Raw genomic sequence first — 18,019 nt, 5'->3', positions numbered from 1 at the left:
TTCATATCAGTGAGCATGAACTTTAAACACGGGTACAAGTAAGCGGGTAGTACATCGCAATTACTAGTTAGTAGAAAGTTGTTTTTAGGTCTTGTGATCACCACCTCCTACTGTGGATGAAAGTGCAATAGCAGTAGAATGTGTTTAGATCCAACTTTTCTCATTACTTAAGTGGGTGTAGTATCCTGATTCTGCCGCAAGATGGCAGACTAACAACATCCAGCAAACAGGAAAGCCTTGGGTCATTCGTGTAGGATGTTTAAAGATAATTTTGTTACAGATTGTGCAATTAAACACTGTGTTACTGCCACGATAAAATACGATTCTAACATAGCCGTTGATATTCACAATCAGACTGCGCAGTAATATGCTTATCAACCGATGAAAAATAAGTAGCCTAGTAGACGAGCTCCATGTAGCCTAATAATCAAACTCATTAATTGATATACAAGCGTGTGACATGGGTTTTTGATTGGCGTCATGCTGTGTGTAGTACATGATTTCTACAGCATATAGGCGCCCTTGCACATAGCCGCTCATCTGCGTTGAAGGAAAACACCATTTTTGAGGGGGTATTCTCTCCGCGGTAATGCATTTTACTGCTGTGCGGCAATACCAACCACTTTGGTACCGCAACGAGCAGTGAATCAATGCATCGGCAGGCCTGCACCGCCATGACGGACTTGAGAAGTTTTCGCCGCGCATTCTCCAGCTGTTGCGACCGTTTTTTGGTTTGCCCCCGTGGTTGTCACCAGGACGTCAGAGCTACCCGGGAGAGGAAGCTGCAATAGAGCCAGCCCACTGAACACTCCAGTGTTTACTTGCGGCTGCTGTGTCAGCTTGTCCTGCAGTAGTCTAGTTCATTAGCCCCCACAGCACCAATTGATCCGAACCTCGGACTTCAACCTACAGCAGCGACTTGTCACACCGCTCCCTTATCGCTCCTTCCCCCTCTTTCTCCGATATCTAGAGCAAGCCTGCTGCGGACCTTGAGCAAGGGCACTTTAGGTTCACCGGTTTTGTTTAGCCTAGAAGCAGGATGACATTAAAATCCAATAAAAACGAACCCGCTGTCACACTTGAGCGGGTAAACAGCGCTCGAACTGCGCTCTCAGATCTGTACCTTGAACAACTGCTTCAAAACAAACCAAAGTCAGAAAAGGTAAGGTGTTTCCGCTGTGCGTCGATTACCATTGCCATTGTTACAGAATTAGAACATGACGATTCGCTGATATGTCGAATTTGTACCAAATGTGCGTGTTTTGCGATATTAGAAACATTTAGCTGCTTGAAGCTGGGTCAATATCCTATATTTATGTTAAGTTACGAAGGTAGAATGGGGGATGCGCTTTATATCCCGCGCTGGTCACCACTGGTACAACCCGGTTTAAAGCCGACCTAATCTTTATTTATTTATTTAGAAATAGGCTGCATCACATCAAACATGTGCAGATGTCAAAGTAGCCCCATATTTTCTTTGTAGTTTGACAATGATGCTTTTAGACTTGAGCCTGAGCCACAATTTGGATGTACTATCAGCATTATGAAAAATTCAGAGACTGCTTAATCCAGCCTCTGTCCCAGGGTTTTCCCTTAAACGGTGCTTGAGTGTTAGTACAAGACCAGCAGACACATGGTATGCAGATTCATTTCTGCAAAAAGCGTAAGCAGGAACAGAAACTGTTTAAGAAGTTGTTTTCTAGCGACTGTTGGTCCATTATAAAAGTTCGGCTGTGACGTCACACTGTTAGAAGTGCTGTTTTCTCAAGTATAGCTCATTATATGTAAGCTATACAGCTAACTCAACAAATTGATGAATAAAGGTCTGCTTTAAAGTTTATGTCTCCTGACATGCGCTCAGACAACGGGTCAGGGTTTTCTGATTAATTGAACTTTATCCGAACGTAAAGGGGCACCACAGGATTTCTGAAGGCTTGGGAGATGTTCAATGAAATACCTAGTAATTAACCTTTGTCCCAGAGCAACTCAACAGCTTTAATGTCATCAGGCCTTGCTGTAGTGGAGTGGTCCTGTCAGGGCTGGGAGATGGGGGACGGTGTCAATCTCATCACCTCCCTCCCAGGTTCACACTCTTTCACCTTTTTTTTTTGTTTTCATTTGGCGGGTTATTTTATCCAAGGCGACATACAAATAGCTCATATAGAGGGTACAGTGGATGATCAAGGATCAGAAGTGCAGAGTTCAACGATATTTTGGTGATCAGAGTCAAGGAACAGTATATGTACTTCTTAGCCGCTTCGCATGTACCACATCTGGTCTACAAAGCACAGTGAAGGGAAAAGGAATCCTACTTGTTTGTCTTGGTTTGAGAACGTGCAGAGCAGGTGGATGTGTTCGACCTCAGCAGGAAGCCAAGAAACAACAAGAAACAGCCTGACTTGTCCTGTCTTTTCTGACGACCAACGACTTTTCGGCCTCTTGATTCTGGCTTGTCTGGGGTCAGACGATTAATGGGTAGAGAGCACGTTTGAGCCCTTGCTGTCAGAGCAGGGTGACTGAATTAAGTTGAGACATAGTTAACCCCTCTGTTGAAGTGGAATGAGGGGTTAAGACAGTTTTTTTTCTTGGAAGAAGAAGGTAATGACTTATAGAAGGAGTTATGAAGTCATGTGGAGAGGACAAAGAAACTTCAATTTCAAACTTGTACTCCCAGACCCCCCTGAGAGAACTAATGGCTGTTGTAAATACCTCTGACTACATTTTGACCCACCCCCCCCCCCCTCCCACAAAATAGATTCTTCACCCTCAACTGATTCAGTTATGTTGTCATGGCTTATGGTGATGGCTGATGCTGTAATTGGCTAAATGACTAAGTAGTGTAACAGGCTGATGAGTGGCCATGTTCCAGCGGTACATTCTAACCGTGGAAGAGTTGCAGACACACACACCCACACACGACTTGTATGTGACTTTGTGCAGGTGTCATACCAAGGTGTTCCTCAGGGAGGATTTATGAAATGAACATCTTATAAGAGATGTGCATGCTTTCGATATCAGGTATGCGTGTGAAACAAGACTCACGTGCTAGCTTGCATGCATGTACATGCATGTTCTCTTGATCGTTGCTGCGCATTCATAACAAAAGCAGAGTAGACAGTGATCTTTGTGCAGTCTGTTAGTGTTTCCGTGTGTGTGTACAAGCCTTACAGAAAACCAGTTACCCAGTGAGAGTGGGCTCGGCCCGACATCACTATGACGTGTTTGACTGGGGACCTGCCTAATCACGCAGGCTAAATCACCGCAGCTCTTCTATAAATACACCCAGGCATGTCTGCCTGCCTGCCCGGCACACCGCACCCCACCCTCGTCTCTGCAGTGACGAGGGGACGTTTCACATCACCCCGCTCACCCATCGATCCCTTTCATCAGAAGCCTATCCTGCCAAAGCTATCGCTACGCCCCATCTCAGCTGGCTTTGCGTCGCTTGAATGAGACAAAGCAAAGGACCTAGTCTGTTATTGTCTGAGTGTTTTGGGGAGCATTGCCTGATACACCAGTGTGGGCTCACAGACCACTGACTTCTCTAGTTTCTGCTGTGGACCCGCAAGATCAGGTGAATCAATACTCTTCCATTCTAGATACCTGCCCTGCCCTACCTAGAGTCCTGTATAGGGTATGGACAGATGCATACCAGGAGAGAGATAAGTCTATAGAAGGTTCTAAGTTGCAATAGTTCACTGAGTCCAGATAGATGGATAGATACAAGGCAGATGTCTGTCCTACCTTCCTATCTCCATTTATATACATCAACTCTGTAAGCACATTCCTTCTCATTCATCTTGGAACTCGCACAGATATTCCACGGGGGGGGGATGTGAATCTCTGGTGAGGCTGAGCACACCCCTCACTACTCGAACCTGTTTGGTACATCCTTCCCTGTACCTCTGACATCACCCCTCCCCCAAAGCAGTAACCACACTAGCGTCAGCGCTGGAAGACTACACTCCCCAGTGGGCTTCTGTTCACACACAGAGGTCAAGGGTCAGCCGCAGGAACAACCAGGAAATGGCGTGCGAAAAACGACAAGAGACAAGACTGACGGCTTGTGTGACCCTGTGATCACGTGACCCCTGGCTCTGTCTGTCAGAGCCGTGAAACGAGGACAGCCCTGAACGGCTTGTTTTTCTCCGCTGAGTCAGGGAGTGCCAGGGTCTTTCACAGTCCCACTTCACTTTAGCCACGTGACGACCCGAGGCTCCTGTCAGCACCAGCGGAGAAGAATGAACCAGACTGCTCCCATTGCTAAGCCACAAAGCTTATACACTGAGCTGCTGTAATCTGTTCATAATGCCAGAGTTAGACTAATAGAGCTACCTGAGAAGTGCCATGCAACTGATCATCTGATTGTCCCTCTGTGGCCACCGTTGCTCATACGTTAAGGACTCCTGTTATTGTGGTAGAAGAGGCTGACGGGGATCTATTTATTGCTCACTAAGTGGAACTGTTCTAATTTAACACATTTTAGAATCTCTCGCCCCTGTTTTTGTAGCGCTTGGCACTTTTATCCCCGGTTCATTGTTGAGGTGTTGGATAAACAACTTGTAGTCTCCACTTGAACTGGAGCACATCAATTTTGCAGACCTGACCCCAAATTCAGCCTACCATGTAAACGTTTTTTTTTTTTTTTTTTTACTAATCCCAAGGAACAGCAGTTTTAAAAATGAATGAACATGGATCACCTGATTCCCCTGCACATTTAGAGGATGCCAGTGCTGTGGAGTGTCGCCGCAGACATCAGCGTTTTCTCTTTTACACCACTATTACAGATATTCATTATCCAGATGATACCAGTGGACCTTTAGACTGGGGCCCGACAGCTTCCTCCAGGCATGTGACTTTCCTCTCAGTCCAGCCAAGGTCAGCAGTTTGGTGGGAGGAGATATGGAAGGGGGAGACTGTGTCTTCACTGTGGTGACTCATCTTACTCATCAGATCCCCCCCCCCCACCCCCTGTCTAGGGGGTGTCATCTCATCACTGTTGACCATGAGCAGCAGTCTAAATAGAGCTGCACTGAGTGTACCAGACTACGCAACGACCCAGCTAGTACATATCTGTTTTATGTTGCTGCGTAAACAACTTGTTTACTCTCTCTGGGGGTTTCCAGCTGGGACACACCCAGCCATGTTCAGAGAGAAACTAGGCTTTCACTCATTGATCTGCTTCAAACATGGAATCATCTTAACTAGTAGGAAGATCATAAAGCATATCCAGACATATAAGAATAATTTACCCACACAGCAATGTAGTTCATCAGGTTGAAAATATAAAAGTGTTGAAATCACTCTCACCATATATACTGTATCTAACTCTCCGTAGCCCATGACTCAATTTCACGTTTTAGAAATGGGCTAAATGGGGAAGTGGGAGTCGTGTTGTGTCGTCGTGATCGAGGGTTAGGAGACCAGTGAGGCTGGTCTACTCAGGATGAGGGCTGATTTCTTCTTGCTCAGCGTTTCACCTCCTGAAGGCTCTTTTATTTTTCACATGCCAGCCTTGGTGTGCCCGTCCGCAGCAGGAGCCAGTGCTACATAGTGTACCCCAAGCAGATATTAAACTAGTCAACAACAACAAAAACAGCAAAACGTCTCATCAAGGTTTACTTTAACTACCATGTAAGTTACCATGTATGTTAGGTGATTTGCAGGATAAAGCGTCTTCTAAATGAATCAAATGTATCTACCGAGGAATCCTTATATAAATACATTGTATTAGTGTATTAGCTGTTTAGCTTATTGCAAAAGTGTAAGAAGGCACAGTATGGGAGAGGGGAAAGTGGATGTTGGAAAGGGGCAGTTGAAGGTTGCTACCAAAACAACATCAATGTTAACACTCAGTTACCCCTGGAAATCTCCTTGATGTAAAGTGTTGCTACGTAATTAATGCAACTTTAACACAAAGTGTTGCATGGCATTCCAGTATGAAACAACTTGGTCCTGACCTTGAGTCAGAGTTAGTGTGCTGTATAAGAAGTATGTATCTTTTAGCGACAGTTACGATCCAGAAAATGAGTCCTTTTCTTGATCATGCCTTTTTTACTTTGACATTTGACCTGTAATCCTATCTCAAGTGAATCCTAAACCACTCAGCTACAGGGAACAATGAGGGACTGACGATAAAGGAAATGATTTCGTCAAAACAAGATGTATTTTCCTTTCCCCCTAACGTACCAAGGCCATCTGGCCTTTTCTTTCAACTTCACTGGCCAATAAATCAGCTTTCAAAATGTCAGGCAGCAGTATTAACTCAGAAGACCTCCGTCAAGACCTACCTCATCGTTCTATAAATCATAGCAGATGAATGTCAGTTTATTGTGATATAAATGTACACTTATTAAAAGACTTGCGTAAGGTGTACAAGGGAGGATTCCTGACCTGATACTGACACATTTCATGTTCGTATACGTAGTTATCTCTTCAACCATGGATTATCTGCAAGATAACAGATTGTTTTTTATCCTTACACAATCACAGATTGCACTTTCCACCTGGCAGCGTTGTAGTTCTCATTGTGTTACTTGAGCCATAAAAACAGTGACCTTTGACCCGGTGGGGTGAATGCACCATACTGTACAAACTGAGTTGGATTATCACAATGGCGCATGATGGGCTGTGTTAATCTGTAGCAGTGATGTTAATATGATAGTGGTGCCAATGGAGGATCAGATCATGTGTAGCCCTGAAGGAGTACACAACCTCAACGCAGCTGTTATGGACAAATCCTAGGGGAGGTCGTGTTTGTGCCGCATGGGTGTGAACACAACAATGACCGGATTGGTGTCCCTTGATTGACACGAATTCCTGTGTTATCCAAGACGCATCGTTTCTTTCCCCACACCAAAGCCATTCTTAAAAAGAAAAGAAAGAAAAAGAATATTGATTAGTTAATGGGTGTACCATTTTACATGAACAAGCACCTATAATGGAACCCAAGGGCAACACCAGAGTCATTTGACCAAGGTTGTCATTAGTTGCTACGTACAATATCGTGTATTGATCCTAGATTAGTTGATGTAATTAACGTGTTCATCTTTACTTTTTGTTCCATCAACTGCTTTTCTTAAAAAATGCTCCTACAAACCCATTGGGTGTTTCCAAGACGACCCTTTGCCAGGTGGACCCGATTGGTTGTACCTGGCTAATGAGGTGTTAAAAATGCGGGGTTAATTTTCAACCCGGAACAGATGTTGAATCTGCAAATTAAACATGGCTGTTGGGGGAGGGCTTGAGGGGAAAGCTCTTGCTAATGGGCTAGGAGATTCTGATGGTTCACCGCCCTGTTAGGATTACAACAGAGACGTTTATTGTGTTAAGCCAACACAGTAAATATAGTTGTTGGGGCCAGGAATACACAGAGTACTACTATGTTCATTCCAGTCCCCACTGATCAATCAGTCGATCTCTTGATCTCGTTCTGAACTGTCCGACACCACTGCTTCATTTCATAACCCACAAATCACCTCAACTAAGTTGCTACTAGGGGTCAACAGGAAATACACCAATAGTTAGACAGCAGAAACATAGTCAGCTAAGCCTCAGAGCATTAACCGCTCGGCAGTTAGGTGATGCATCAACATCCATGGATTCTGTGTTGCTGTTTTCCAGGCGGCCATGCAAACAGAGACCAAGGGAGCTGAAGTGTATACTAACGGGAGTGCTGGCCTGATGAACGGCGCGGAGTTGACCAGAATGAGAGAGGTGGCGTTTGAAAAGAATCCCTCGGAGCCGATGGTAAATGGTTTATTCCTCTGTCCTGTGTACTGGTGGGAAGCTTGATTTGAGGACAGGTCTTCATGCTTCCCTAACTGGTTCTCTTTGCCTTTTAGGGAGTGACTCTGAAACTGAATGAAAAACAAAAGTGCACTGTTGCCAGAATACTGCATGGAGGAATGATACACAGGCAAGGTATCTGTCTCTGCCACCGCCTTACACAAAGTCTTGCTGCAGTAAAGCTGTTCTTAAACTGTAGGATTAATAAAGTCCTAACCTAAGCTTTCTGTGGGTTTGGAAAATCTTTTATTTCAGTTTAGGAAAAATGGGACCAGCACTTTCTGTGTTATGTTTACATTATTGTCCAGTCTAATACCGACAGTAACCCAGTTACTTTCTCTCCAGGTTCCTTACATGAAGGTGATGAAATAGCAGAGATCAATGGAACGACTGTTGCCAATCAGTCGGTGGACCAGCTACAAAAGATCCTGGTAAATATTTCCTCCAGGCCTTTGATGCTTGGACCGGTGATGGCGTGACAGGGTGCAGTCTCGTCTTTCGTCTGCTGGAAGACACCGACTACAGGCTGAGCGTTCGTGAGACTGAAAAGTATTTCAGGAGGTTTATCAGGTGTTCTTCTGTTCCCTCACAGAAGGACACCAACGGGGTGGTCACCATGAAAGTCATCCCCAAGATGAAGAGTCGCTCGTTAGTCTGTGAGGTAGGAAAACGCCGGCGCTCGCCTGAAGACGTTCAACCTTTCTTCTCTTTGTTCGCTCTCTCGTTCTCTCACTTTCTGGCCTCTATCTGCTTCTATTTTTTGTTATGAAATGTCGTTTCCAGTGTATGAATGATCAAGGATGTGGTTGGCTTTTCGAACCGAGGTAAACATTCTGTTCAGATCCTGCTCGAAAGCTAACCACATCAGATACGTGAGACCTCTCTCTCTCTCCCCCCCCCCTCCCCCCCCTCCCCCCTCCAATCATGTTTCTCTTCTTATGACGTCAGTTTGTTTCTTTGTCAGGTGAATACTCACTGAGACAGTGAGAGAACCAGGTGACTATACAGCATTAGAGTCCTCTAGAGGCCTAATAAGATACACATCACTCACATTAGAGACGCAAATTAGACGTGGAACCACTCCATTGGTGTTTTACTCTGCCATCTGCTGGCCACATTATGTTCTACACCCTCCTGTGCTTTGGAAACGAATACAAGGGGTGCAAATTGTAACAGAGCTAGACCAAAATGACGTGGTCTTTATCAAATGTATTGAGTGCGCACCTACTGTAGTATAGTTTTGCATTGGAAATAACTTATGAAACACGTTGTTCGTTATAATGTGGACGGTAATGGCAGTCTGTGTAAAGCTTTTTCCCCCATTATGACATAACGACAACTGTAGTATCCTAAACGATAACCTTTAAGAAACCCAGTCCCATCCTGTGTAGTTTGCAAGATCCTTTAAACCGTAAACACAGTACATCCCAACTGGAAAGTCAACTTGTATAACTCAACTAGATTTAAAACTAACTCTTAACATGTACAGTACGTAGCGGTTAGTTGTTCTGGGATAAGACATCGGCCTCATGCTGGTAACGTTAAACCGCCAATCATCACAACCACCATTTCATGTCTGTACTGCACACCGCAGTTACCCAGGCCCCACCTAGAGGGTAGCGTCTCACGCCTCTGTATCTGGCCCGCTTCCAGATGTACATGAGAGCTCAGTTTGACTACGACCCTGCCAAGGATGACCTCATCCCCTGCAAAGAAGCAGGGATGAAGTTCCAGACAGGGGACATCATCCAGATCATCAACAAGCAGGATCCCAACTGGTGGCAAGGCAGGGTGGAAAGTTCTGCTGCTGACTTTGCTGGCCTCATACCCTCCCCCGAACTTCAAGAATGGTACGACCCAACAGTGTTTGGACCTGTAATGTTAATACAAGAATTGGACAGGACCACGTAGGGAAAAGGGAGAGGGGGGGGGGGGTAGCTGTGAAGAAATAGCTGGGACACTATGGTTTAGGGGTAGGTGTTCTGAGTGAGTAATTGACCTTTACTCTCCAGGCGGGTGGCCAGTAAGAGCAAGGCCGTAGGACAGGCAAGCCAATCATGCAGCCCCTTTGGAAAGAAGAAAAAGTGCAAAGACAAGTACCTAGCCAAGCACAGCTCCAGTAAGTGCTGTGCAAGTTCACACTTAGTCTGCAGTATTTGATCATGTTGTAAAATATGGGTTCTCTTCTATGGAAAAAAATCTGAAAATACATATATATTTAAATGTTAAAGAGGTTAATTCAAAACCAACTAATTCGGTGGTGTTTAAGTATTCAATGCCTTTTAAAATTCAAAACATTGTCACTGATTTGCTTCCATATTCTTGTCTAGTTTTTGACCAGCTGGATGTCATTTCATACGAGGAGGTTGTTCAGCTCCCAGCCTTTAACAGAAAAACGCTGGTGCTTATTGGTGAGAGCGGTTCAGTGTTTAACGTTAACTTCCTTTAGAATAAACATGATCATTCACATTTCCATCCATTTCCCTCGCTGGTCTAATTATCGATCTTTGTTTAGGGGCACCGGGTGTCGGAAGAAGCCATATTAAAAGTGTGTTGCTGACCAAATACTCCGACAAGTTTGCCTACCCCGCGCCACGTAAGAGATCTTGACGAACTTTCCTTTCCTGGGTTCCAGCAGAGGTTTTAAACACTTTTTTCTCTCTGAATCTTCTAACCTCGTGAACCTGTTTTGTGTCCAGACACCACGAGACCCCCGCGGAAGGAGGAGGAGCATGGAAAGGAGTACTACTTCATCTCCAACGAGATCATGACCAAGTGCATCACCGGGAACGAGCTGCTGGAGTATGGAAGCTTCCAGGGCTTCATGTTTGGCACCAAAATCGATACGATCCACAAGATTCACGAGCAGGATAAGATAGCTCTGCTTGATGTGGAGCCACAGGTGGGATTGTGTGCCTGGGATCGTACCTTGTACTTGAACACGAACGATGACTCAAGACGAAACAATTTATTAAGCAATAATGACAATGCAAGAGTGAAAAGTAACCGTATGTTTCGTGTGTTTGGTGTAGACACTGAAACTTCTGCGGACGGCTGAGTTTGCTCCTCTTGTGGTGTTTATCGCCCCCACCACCACGGCTCCCCAGGTAAACACCGACTAAATAGCAAGATGGATTGTTTGCGCATGCAAAACATCAATATGACCACAGCAGCTGGCGTTAAGTTTTAAACTTGACATCCAATCAATAATTGCACTATTAATTGCACTGTTCCTCAATATTTACATATATTTCTACTCTCCTAGACGTTTATAAACTTATGTTCTAGTCTCAAGTATTTTAACACTCAAATTTACTATTGAGACATAAAACCCCCCCAATGTGACCCTTCCTCCTCCAGTCGGAGAGCCTGCAGACCATTCAGAAGGAGTCGGAAGCCATCTTGGGCACCTACAGACACTTCTTTGACGTGGTGCTTGTCAACAACGATGTGGAGGAAAGTGTCCTGGCTGTGGAGGCTGCCATCGAGCGGGCCTCCTCCAGCCCCCAGTGGGTTCCAGTCTCCTGGGTGTACTGACCTGTCCTGGCATTAATGACCTTGTGTTAAATAACTGGTGCAATATATTAAAACCCTCACTCCTGTAAAACCTGATGTCGATTAAATCCCACCTCAAATTGGTTGATGGAATTGTCAATAGGTTTTACAAAAATTAATAGGCAAGAAAGCAATATAAAAGATTTATTTCAGAGAATATTGAAACAAAAGGGATATTTACATGTTAAGACCCTTCTGCTTCGAGGGGTGCCACATCTAGATAATGTTAGCAATGCAAAAGGACCACTACTGTGAACACCCAATCACCTAACAGGGTTCCATCATGTTAACTTAGCTGTGGATGTGCCACTTCAACTCGTGTTCAAATACAGGGATGTCTTCTGCAGTACAAACGTACTGTCAACTTGAGTGATATAATCTGTTGGTGATGTTTCTTATTGTCTCAACTCAAATGTATACCTCATGTCATGTAAGGCACTTTTAATCTGAATTAAAAAAACTCCCACTCCATAAGAATGAAGTGTGGTCATCTGTTTGTGTAGAGGGAAATTGTAATGCAGGGGTGTCAAACTCCGGTCCTCGAGGGCCGCTGTCCTGCATGTTTTAGATGTTTCCCTGATCCAGCTCACCTGATTCTAATGAATGGTCGTTATAACAACCCATTTAATTGAATCAGGTGTGTTCGAGCAGGGAAACATCTAAAACATGCAGGACAGCGGCCCTCGAGGACTGGAGTTTGACACGTGTTGTAATGCATGTGAGCTAGAACTAAGTCTACTGCCAAATCACCCCCACCGTGTGACTCATGAAGGACGAGGACACAAGCTTTAGAAAAAGAATCAAGTTCATTTCAACTGACAGTTTATCCTTTCGTCATTTCTGTATTTACAACATGATAAAAAACAAAATGCTCTGACAGCTTTCTTATGTTTGAGGATTGACCCAGAGGATGCGGATATCCACAAGGCAAGTACTTAAAACTGGGATAAACAAACATTCACACGAGTACAAAACAAGGTGATCCAGGAGGACTGGAGGTTAAAGGTCAGCATCATAATCAAGCTGACCTCTCCCTGCAGGTTAAACTGGACACACAAAAAAAAAAAAATCCCACGCACGGTTTCCTCCTCTGCCAGGGCCCTGTCCAATGCCTGTCCACCCAGAGTCAGAATATCTACAGGCACTCTTTCGGACATCTCATTCCAGTGGTCCTTTCATTGTCTGTGATTTGAAGCCCACAGGCGGTTCACTCCGACCCAGCCTCTGCCTCTTTCTTCTTCTTTTTCTTCTTCTTCTTGGCACTCTCTCCCACCTGAGGACAAAGAGACGTTATTCCAGAAGATAGCCTAACCCTAACCCGGAGACGCAGCATTCTACAGCACGGTGGGAATGTTTCAGATCTCCCCTCACAGCAGATGGGAGATGTAGAAGACGTAAGGAGCAGACAGGACCAGAGGGGTCTAGCCCAGATTCACATCTCCCTTCAATCTGGCAGACTGACTCCCTCTGAAGCCACAGGGCAGGCAGGAAAGGGATAACTGTCTGCTTTCACATAACTCCACCCTTCCCGATAACCCACCCACACGCAGTTGAATATGTAGATTTGTTTGACATGGTGTAACATTAAGTTATGTCCAGACACTCACCTCCTCCTCAGCTTCTGCAGGAGCCTCCTCAGGCACCTCCTCCACCTCCTCGCTCACTTTCTGCTTCTTGTCTTTTTTCTTTTTCTTCTTCTCCTTTTTGATGTCTTCCGCTGACGGCGTGGTGGGAACCGAGGGTTGAGAGCCTGGCGCTTCGCCCTCGCTGTCACTGGCCTCTCTCTTCCTCTGGAGACAGAGCGGGACAGTCATGGGGGGGGGGAACAGGTGGAGAGATACCAGAATGGTGTCTGGACTTGATGCATCAACACCATCTGAAAGCCTGATCCGTGTTCATGACGACTTACCTTGGTGACCACAGGCTCAGCGGAGTTCTCTTCTTTGATCTTGGACACACTGAGGAGAGAGGAAAGCATTCAAGTTCAAATACAAGATTTTTTTTAAAGACAACTGCAATAAATGTTTAAATCAAGTTTGACAGGACACGGGTGTTGTAGTCCCGGGGACAAGCTCACTTGTAGTCCACGTAGCCCTCCTTCCAGCCCGAGGGAGTGCTGCCGTTGGGTTTCCCGTGTTTGTCCAGCAGCCCCTTCTGAATCATCATCTTCTTCTGGCTGGCCTGGGTGGTGCAGAGAGACCAGCGTTACAATCACAGCACCCACAAGTGACTAAATAAACTGTACTTCATTCACAAACTTCAGGTTAATTTGATATATATTCTCTAGTCTACATATCTGCACAATAGGGAACCCTGACAAGTTACATAACTTAATCTTGATTGATAAGCCCCTCTTTTGTTTGGAGGCCAGTATAAGGATTGCTAGTCAGATGAAGAGGTACGCCCAGTCAAGCGGTGTCTGCGTCCTACCTTGGGTCCCAGGCCCCACTTGCGTGGGTAAGTGTCCCGCTCCATGATCACCCTCTTGATCTTGGCCACGACACCGTGGTCACACGTAGAGATCACCGCCGTGGTCATGAGAGCCACCGCTGAAAGGCAAGAAAAACAAATCATTAAACCTCTAAAACTCATGAGTTGTTCTTCTTGGAAAAGAACGTTTTAGGAAGCCGTCAGACAAGGGAGATAGATAAGTCATCTTCGCACAAAGCTAATGCAATCTATATATCATCATCACATGACTTGGCTAGAGACAGCAACCGATCTGAAGTCTCCGGTACATACCCAAGCAAATGGCCTCTCCTTTGGTCGTTATGACAACAATGTCCTGGTTGATCTCGATGCCGTCCTCGTAGCGCAGGACTCCCGGCAGCATGATCTTGGCGCCGTAGCAGATGGCATTGACCTGAAGCAGAAAGAATGCGGAAGTCAGATGGCTGAGCGGTGAATGAGTCGGGCTAGTAATCAGAAGGTTGCCGGATCGATTCCCCGCCATGCCAAATGACTGTCCTTGGGCAAGGCACTTAACCCTACAGTAACGGAGGGCTTCTCACCGCGCTGTCCTTCATCACCAGCCTCTTGTGGGAGATGAGCAGCTTCTCCAGGGGGTAGATGACCCTGCGCAGGTACGTCTCGTCCTTGTTGTGGTCAAACTGCCACTGGGCATCCAGCACATCGTGCATGGTCACCAGGTTATCCTGCGAGGGGAAAGTTCAGATGAACATGCTACATGGGAAACCGAATGCCCTGAAGTAGTTGTGATTTATTTAAGTGTCCGTATTACATTTGTGTAGAACAAGCATCTTAACGACGGACTGTTGGACTGAGTGGTCACAAGTGGCTGGCGTGTCCACCGTGTTGAACCACTGCAGGCCAGTTTCTATACCAAAGGCTAATTACCAGAACTGGGGAGAGAGCCCAGAGCTGAACTCAACCCTTTGGATTTCAGCCATAGAGCTTTAAAATATATATATATATATTTATCCCTTGCTAACCCCCCCTCAGTGTTGATGTCGTTATTCAAGGTGGGCAGGCCTTTAATAAATATATATATGTTGATCACTTCCTAACCACCCCCCCCTCAGTGCTGATCGTCGTATTCAAGGTGGGCGGAGCCAGCAGGAGACTCACCCTCTCTCCCAGCACTCCCGAGCGGACCCTCCTCAGCTCCTGCATCTGGCCGCCCACCCCCAGCAGCAGCCCCAGATGGACACACAGCGTACGGATGTAGGTCCCCGCCTCACAGCTCACCCAGAAGATACCTGGAAAACGTAGCAACCACTAAATCAGAACGCTAAGAATACGCAAGTTGGACAAAGTTATGAAATCGAATTCCAAGGATTTGAACATGAAAGTTCCTTACCCAGTCTCCTCTCTGGGTCGTACTCCACCAGCTTGCTCTCATAGACAGTCCTGACTCTCAGCTGCCGTTTGACGGCGGCGATGAGAGGAGGCCTCTGGAACAGCGCTCCTGTGAGGGTCTCCAGCCCCTGGGGAGAAATACAGCCTTTACACACTTCTGATCGTTCCATCTGTTATGCATTTTTTTTATACAAAAGGTGTGTTCCATGTCCACTAACTGAATCAAACCCTTGTTTGATTTACGCTTAGACTTGGCTGTATTTTCTTAGGCCAAGTCAACATTACAAGCGAACTTACCCTAGCAAGTGTATGCTCGCTCTCAATAGCATTGTGCAGCCGAACAATTCCCACATACTCTTTGCCTGAAACATACAGCATAAGAGTAGTAAGGAGAGGCAACTCTTTAGTGATTTATGATAACCCTTCATGTAGGGGGAGGGGAATCGTGACGCGGCGAGACTTAAGGACAACCCCCTTACCGGCGCTCTGCTGGGACTTGACCAGGCGCGTGGCTCTGTCGATGCAGACAATCAGGCAGCCCGTCACCTTGGGGTCCAGAGTCCCACTGTGTCCAGTCTTCTCCACGCGGAGGATGCGCCGGATCCAAGCCACCACCTCGTGCGATGACGGGTTGGCAGGCTTGTCCAGGTTGATGAAACCGGTCCTGCGAAGCCACATGAACATGAAGGGGGAGTTAGAGAGAAGACTGGGCACTTGAGCGGACTTATTATAGAGGATGTCGAGCCATCAGACATGGGTGATAGATAGGTAGTCATCTTTGCACAATGTGCTAGTGCAATCTAATTAATTCATCATGTGGCTATAACATTTTATTAATCTTAATGTGGCGGTTAATACCTGACATAATCCAGGATGTTCCTTTTTAAAGGGTTGGAGCCGTTCGGTAAGGGTGTGTAGTGAGCTGTGCGGATGTTCAGCTTGTCAAAGTTCTAGAACACATGAGAAGGCGTCGTGAGTTCTAGACAATGTGAAGTTTGACAGTTTCATTCCAGGAGAATGTGAATGTAATCAGATGTTTAAACTCGTCTTAGTTGTGGTCGAGTCATTTGCCCATGCGACAGCGAGTCTGTCCAGCACGCAGTTACCTCAGTAGAACACTAGGGTTACCACGTATGGCCAGATTACTGAACCCTCCGGGTCAAGAACTGGCCCAGGGGGCTGCAAGGCTAAGGCCCAACAGTACTCAGAGAATGGATAAACAGGTTCATCATGTTCACGTTGCTTAATTCTTTAAGATGAAGGCTTGAAAACTCACTTTGAGCAGCAAGGGCCACTGAGAAGTGTCCAAACTGGCAACTCTGGACTCTGGTTTGATGAGAAAATCCCCACTTTCCTGAATATCCTGGTGAAGGAGGAGAATTTTAGCCAACGCGTTCATAAATTAGATGTACAATCAATGCTACTCCGAGATCAGCTTACCCCAACTTCGTCATCAGCAACTTTATTTTCCTTCTTTTTCTTGTGCTTCTTTGCCGAGGCGACTACCCAGTAGGGAAAAAAGGATCCATTAATACAATCTAACGGCTTTCAACATTTCGCATTGCTTCGATATCGCCCTCGAGAAGCTTGAATTAGCTATACCGAAAAGACAATTAATACATCGACAAAAAAAGGTTGAAGTCTTGAGTCGCAACCTTTGCCAATATTGAAAAAAAATTACCAACATCCAAAATAAAACCATGCAAAACGTTCACAATCGCACGTTAAGTGTTATGGCATAAAGTACCATTAGATACCCAGCTACTTTGCGAAATCTAGCTAGATCCCACGTGGCCTCTTCCACTGGCACGTGGTAGAGTGCTAGCTAGTGCTGCATGGCCCCTAGTTAGCTTGTCAGCAAACTTGTTAATAATACTTTCCAATACGAATCAAGAGAATTTGGGTCTTGGCAATATCGCCAAGCCATGATTACACGCTACTCACATTTGCTATATTAACCTACATCTGATAGATGACGCAGCTAGCTGCATGTCGTATCAACCGGGATAATGGAAAAGCGCCATGCACATGTGGCTCGAACGTTATGATATGTGCAATGTTAACGTGCTCAGGATCTGATCATTTAATAGTAGTTAATACACGTAGTTACATTAAAAACGGAGACGACATCGTAGGTAGTAATATAGGCTACAGGCCCGTGATGTTGCTGGGTCATTGAAGTCAGGTTGCGCCTGTTCCTTTCAGGCTAACCCACCATGTTACGCAGATGTTGGCATGCGTACATTATCCCTAAACGTATAAAATTACTTATAAATTTCACAGAGACGCCATTTCTACGTTATATATCTACCTGGTAAGTGGTTCAGTTATGTTGCAAGCCAGCTAAGAGTGCACAGAAACATTTTGTGGAACTTACTTTCTCCGTCCGCCATCTTCATGCGACTTGAGTTCAGGCTGCAGCGGTCCAGAAGACAGATCCACACGTGGTTCTTCAATGCGCATGACTTGTAAAGGCAACTTCAAAATCTCACGATATGTCATTTTCAAAAAGGCAGATACAAAATCTCACGATAGGTCATTTTAAATCTCCGCCCACCGTTGGTGTCGTGTCCAAGGCTGCGTTCCTTTCTATCACGCTGTATCCTTACATGCAGGGGCGTACCCACGGGTAAGCCTGAATAGGCACAGGCCTACCTAATTTGTTCTAAGGCCGACCCAAAAACGAAAATATCTCCGAAAAATGATGCACCGGGTGCACATCGCAAAGTAACTAAGAAAAACCCCCTGAAAAGATGCCTATCCATATTTTCGAGGCCTACCCAAAAATATCATTCTTGCTCCGCCCCTGCTTACATGTGCTCTTGTTTGAAGGCTTTCTAAGGAGACTCTTTCTTTC

The 18,019-nt window shown here is 45.6% G+C and overlaps 2 protein-coding genes and 3 non-coding genes across 6 annotated transcripts; 1 reads left to right on the top strand and 4 right to left on the bottom strand.

Annotated features, from left to right (window-relative positions):
• Positions 1–805: 805 nt before the first annotated feature.
• mpp1 (MAGUK p55 scaffold protein 1) lies at positions 806–11,820 on the top strand. 2 transcript variants are annotated; one of them, XM_084697695.1, is made up of 12 exons: positions 806–1,162; positions 7,624–7,749; positions 7,845–7,923; positions 8,134–8,219; positions 8,381–8,449; positions 9,442–9,638; positions 9,801–9,907; positions 10,119–10,199; positions 10,304–10,384; positions 10,488–10,690; positions 10,821–10,895; positions 11,149–11,820. In XM_084697695.1, the coding sequence occupies exons 1-12, from the start codon at positions 1,040–1,042 to the stop codon at positions 11,323–11,325; spliced, it is 1,404 nt and encodes a 467-aa protein (XP_084553821.1). In that variant the 5' UTR covers positions 806–1,039; the 3' UTR covers positions 11,326–11,820. The 2 variants fall into 2 exon arrangements, with proteins under 2 accessions (XP_084553821.1, XP_084553822.1); XM_084697696.1 differs by lacking the exon at positions 806–1,162 and adding an exon at positions 5,538–5,634.
• A 310-nt stretch (positions 11,821–12,130) lies between these two features.
• On the bottom strand, positions 12,131–17,652 carry dkc1 (dyskeratosis congenita 1, dyskerin). Its single transcript, XM_084697694.1, has 15 exons — positions 17,540–17,652; positions 16,603–16,664; positions 16,439–16,525; positions 16,021–16,112; positions 15,642–15,826; positions 15,460–15,524; positions 15,164–15,290; positions 14,932–15,062; positions 14,355–14,498; positions 14,086–14,206; positions 13,774–13,892; positions 13,421–13,524; positions 13,253–13,301; positions 12,951–13,133; positions 12,131–12,616 (listed from the first exon to the last, which is right to left on the bottom strand). The coding sequence occupies exons 1-15, from the start codon at positions 17,559–17,561 to the stop codon at positions 12,551–12,553; spliced, it is 1,557 nt and encodes a 518-aa protein (XP_084553820.1). The 5' UTR covers positions 17,562–17,652; the 3' UTR covers positions 12,131–12,550.
• Positions 14,587–14,744, bottom strand: LOC146287835 (small nucleolar RNA SNORA36 family). Its single transcript, XR_014758187.1, has one exon. It is a non-coding gene; the product is annotated as a small nucleolar RNA SNORA36 family (small nucleolar RNA).
• LOC146287834 (small nucleolar RNA SNORD83) lies at positions 15,905–15,983 on the bottom strand. The gene has a single exon (XR_014758174.1). It is a non-coding gene; the product is annotated as a small nucleolar RNA SNORD83 (small nucleolar RNA).
• Positions 16,188–16,400, bottom strand: LOC146287833 (small nucleolar RNA SNORD17). The gene has a single exon (XR_014758193.1). It is a non-coding gene; the product is annotated as a small nucleolar RNA SNORD17 (small nucleolar RNA).
• Positions 17,653–18,019: the final 367 nt, after the last annotated feature.

The sequence above is a fragment of the Hypomesus nipponensis genome, chromosome 5, assembly GCF_054491055.1.
Source record: "Hypomesus nipponensis isolate SF chromosome 5, ASM5449105v1, whole genome shotgun sequence".
Taxonomy (NCBI): domain Eukaryota; kingdom Metazoa; phylum Chordata; class Actinopteri; order Osmeriformes; family Osmeridae; genus Hypomesus; species Hypomesus nipponensis.
The sequence above is the reverse complement of the archived record's forward strand: the minus strand, read 5'-3'. Positions and strand labels throughout refer to the sequence as shown.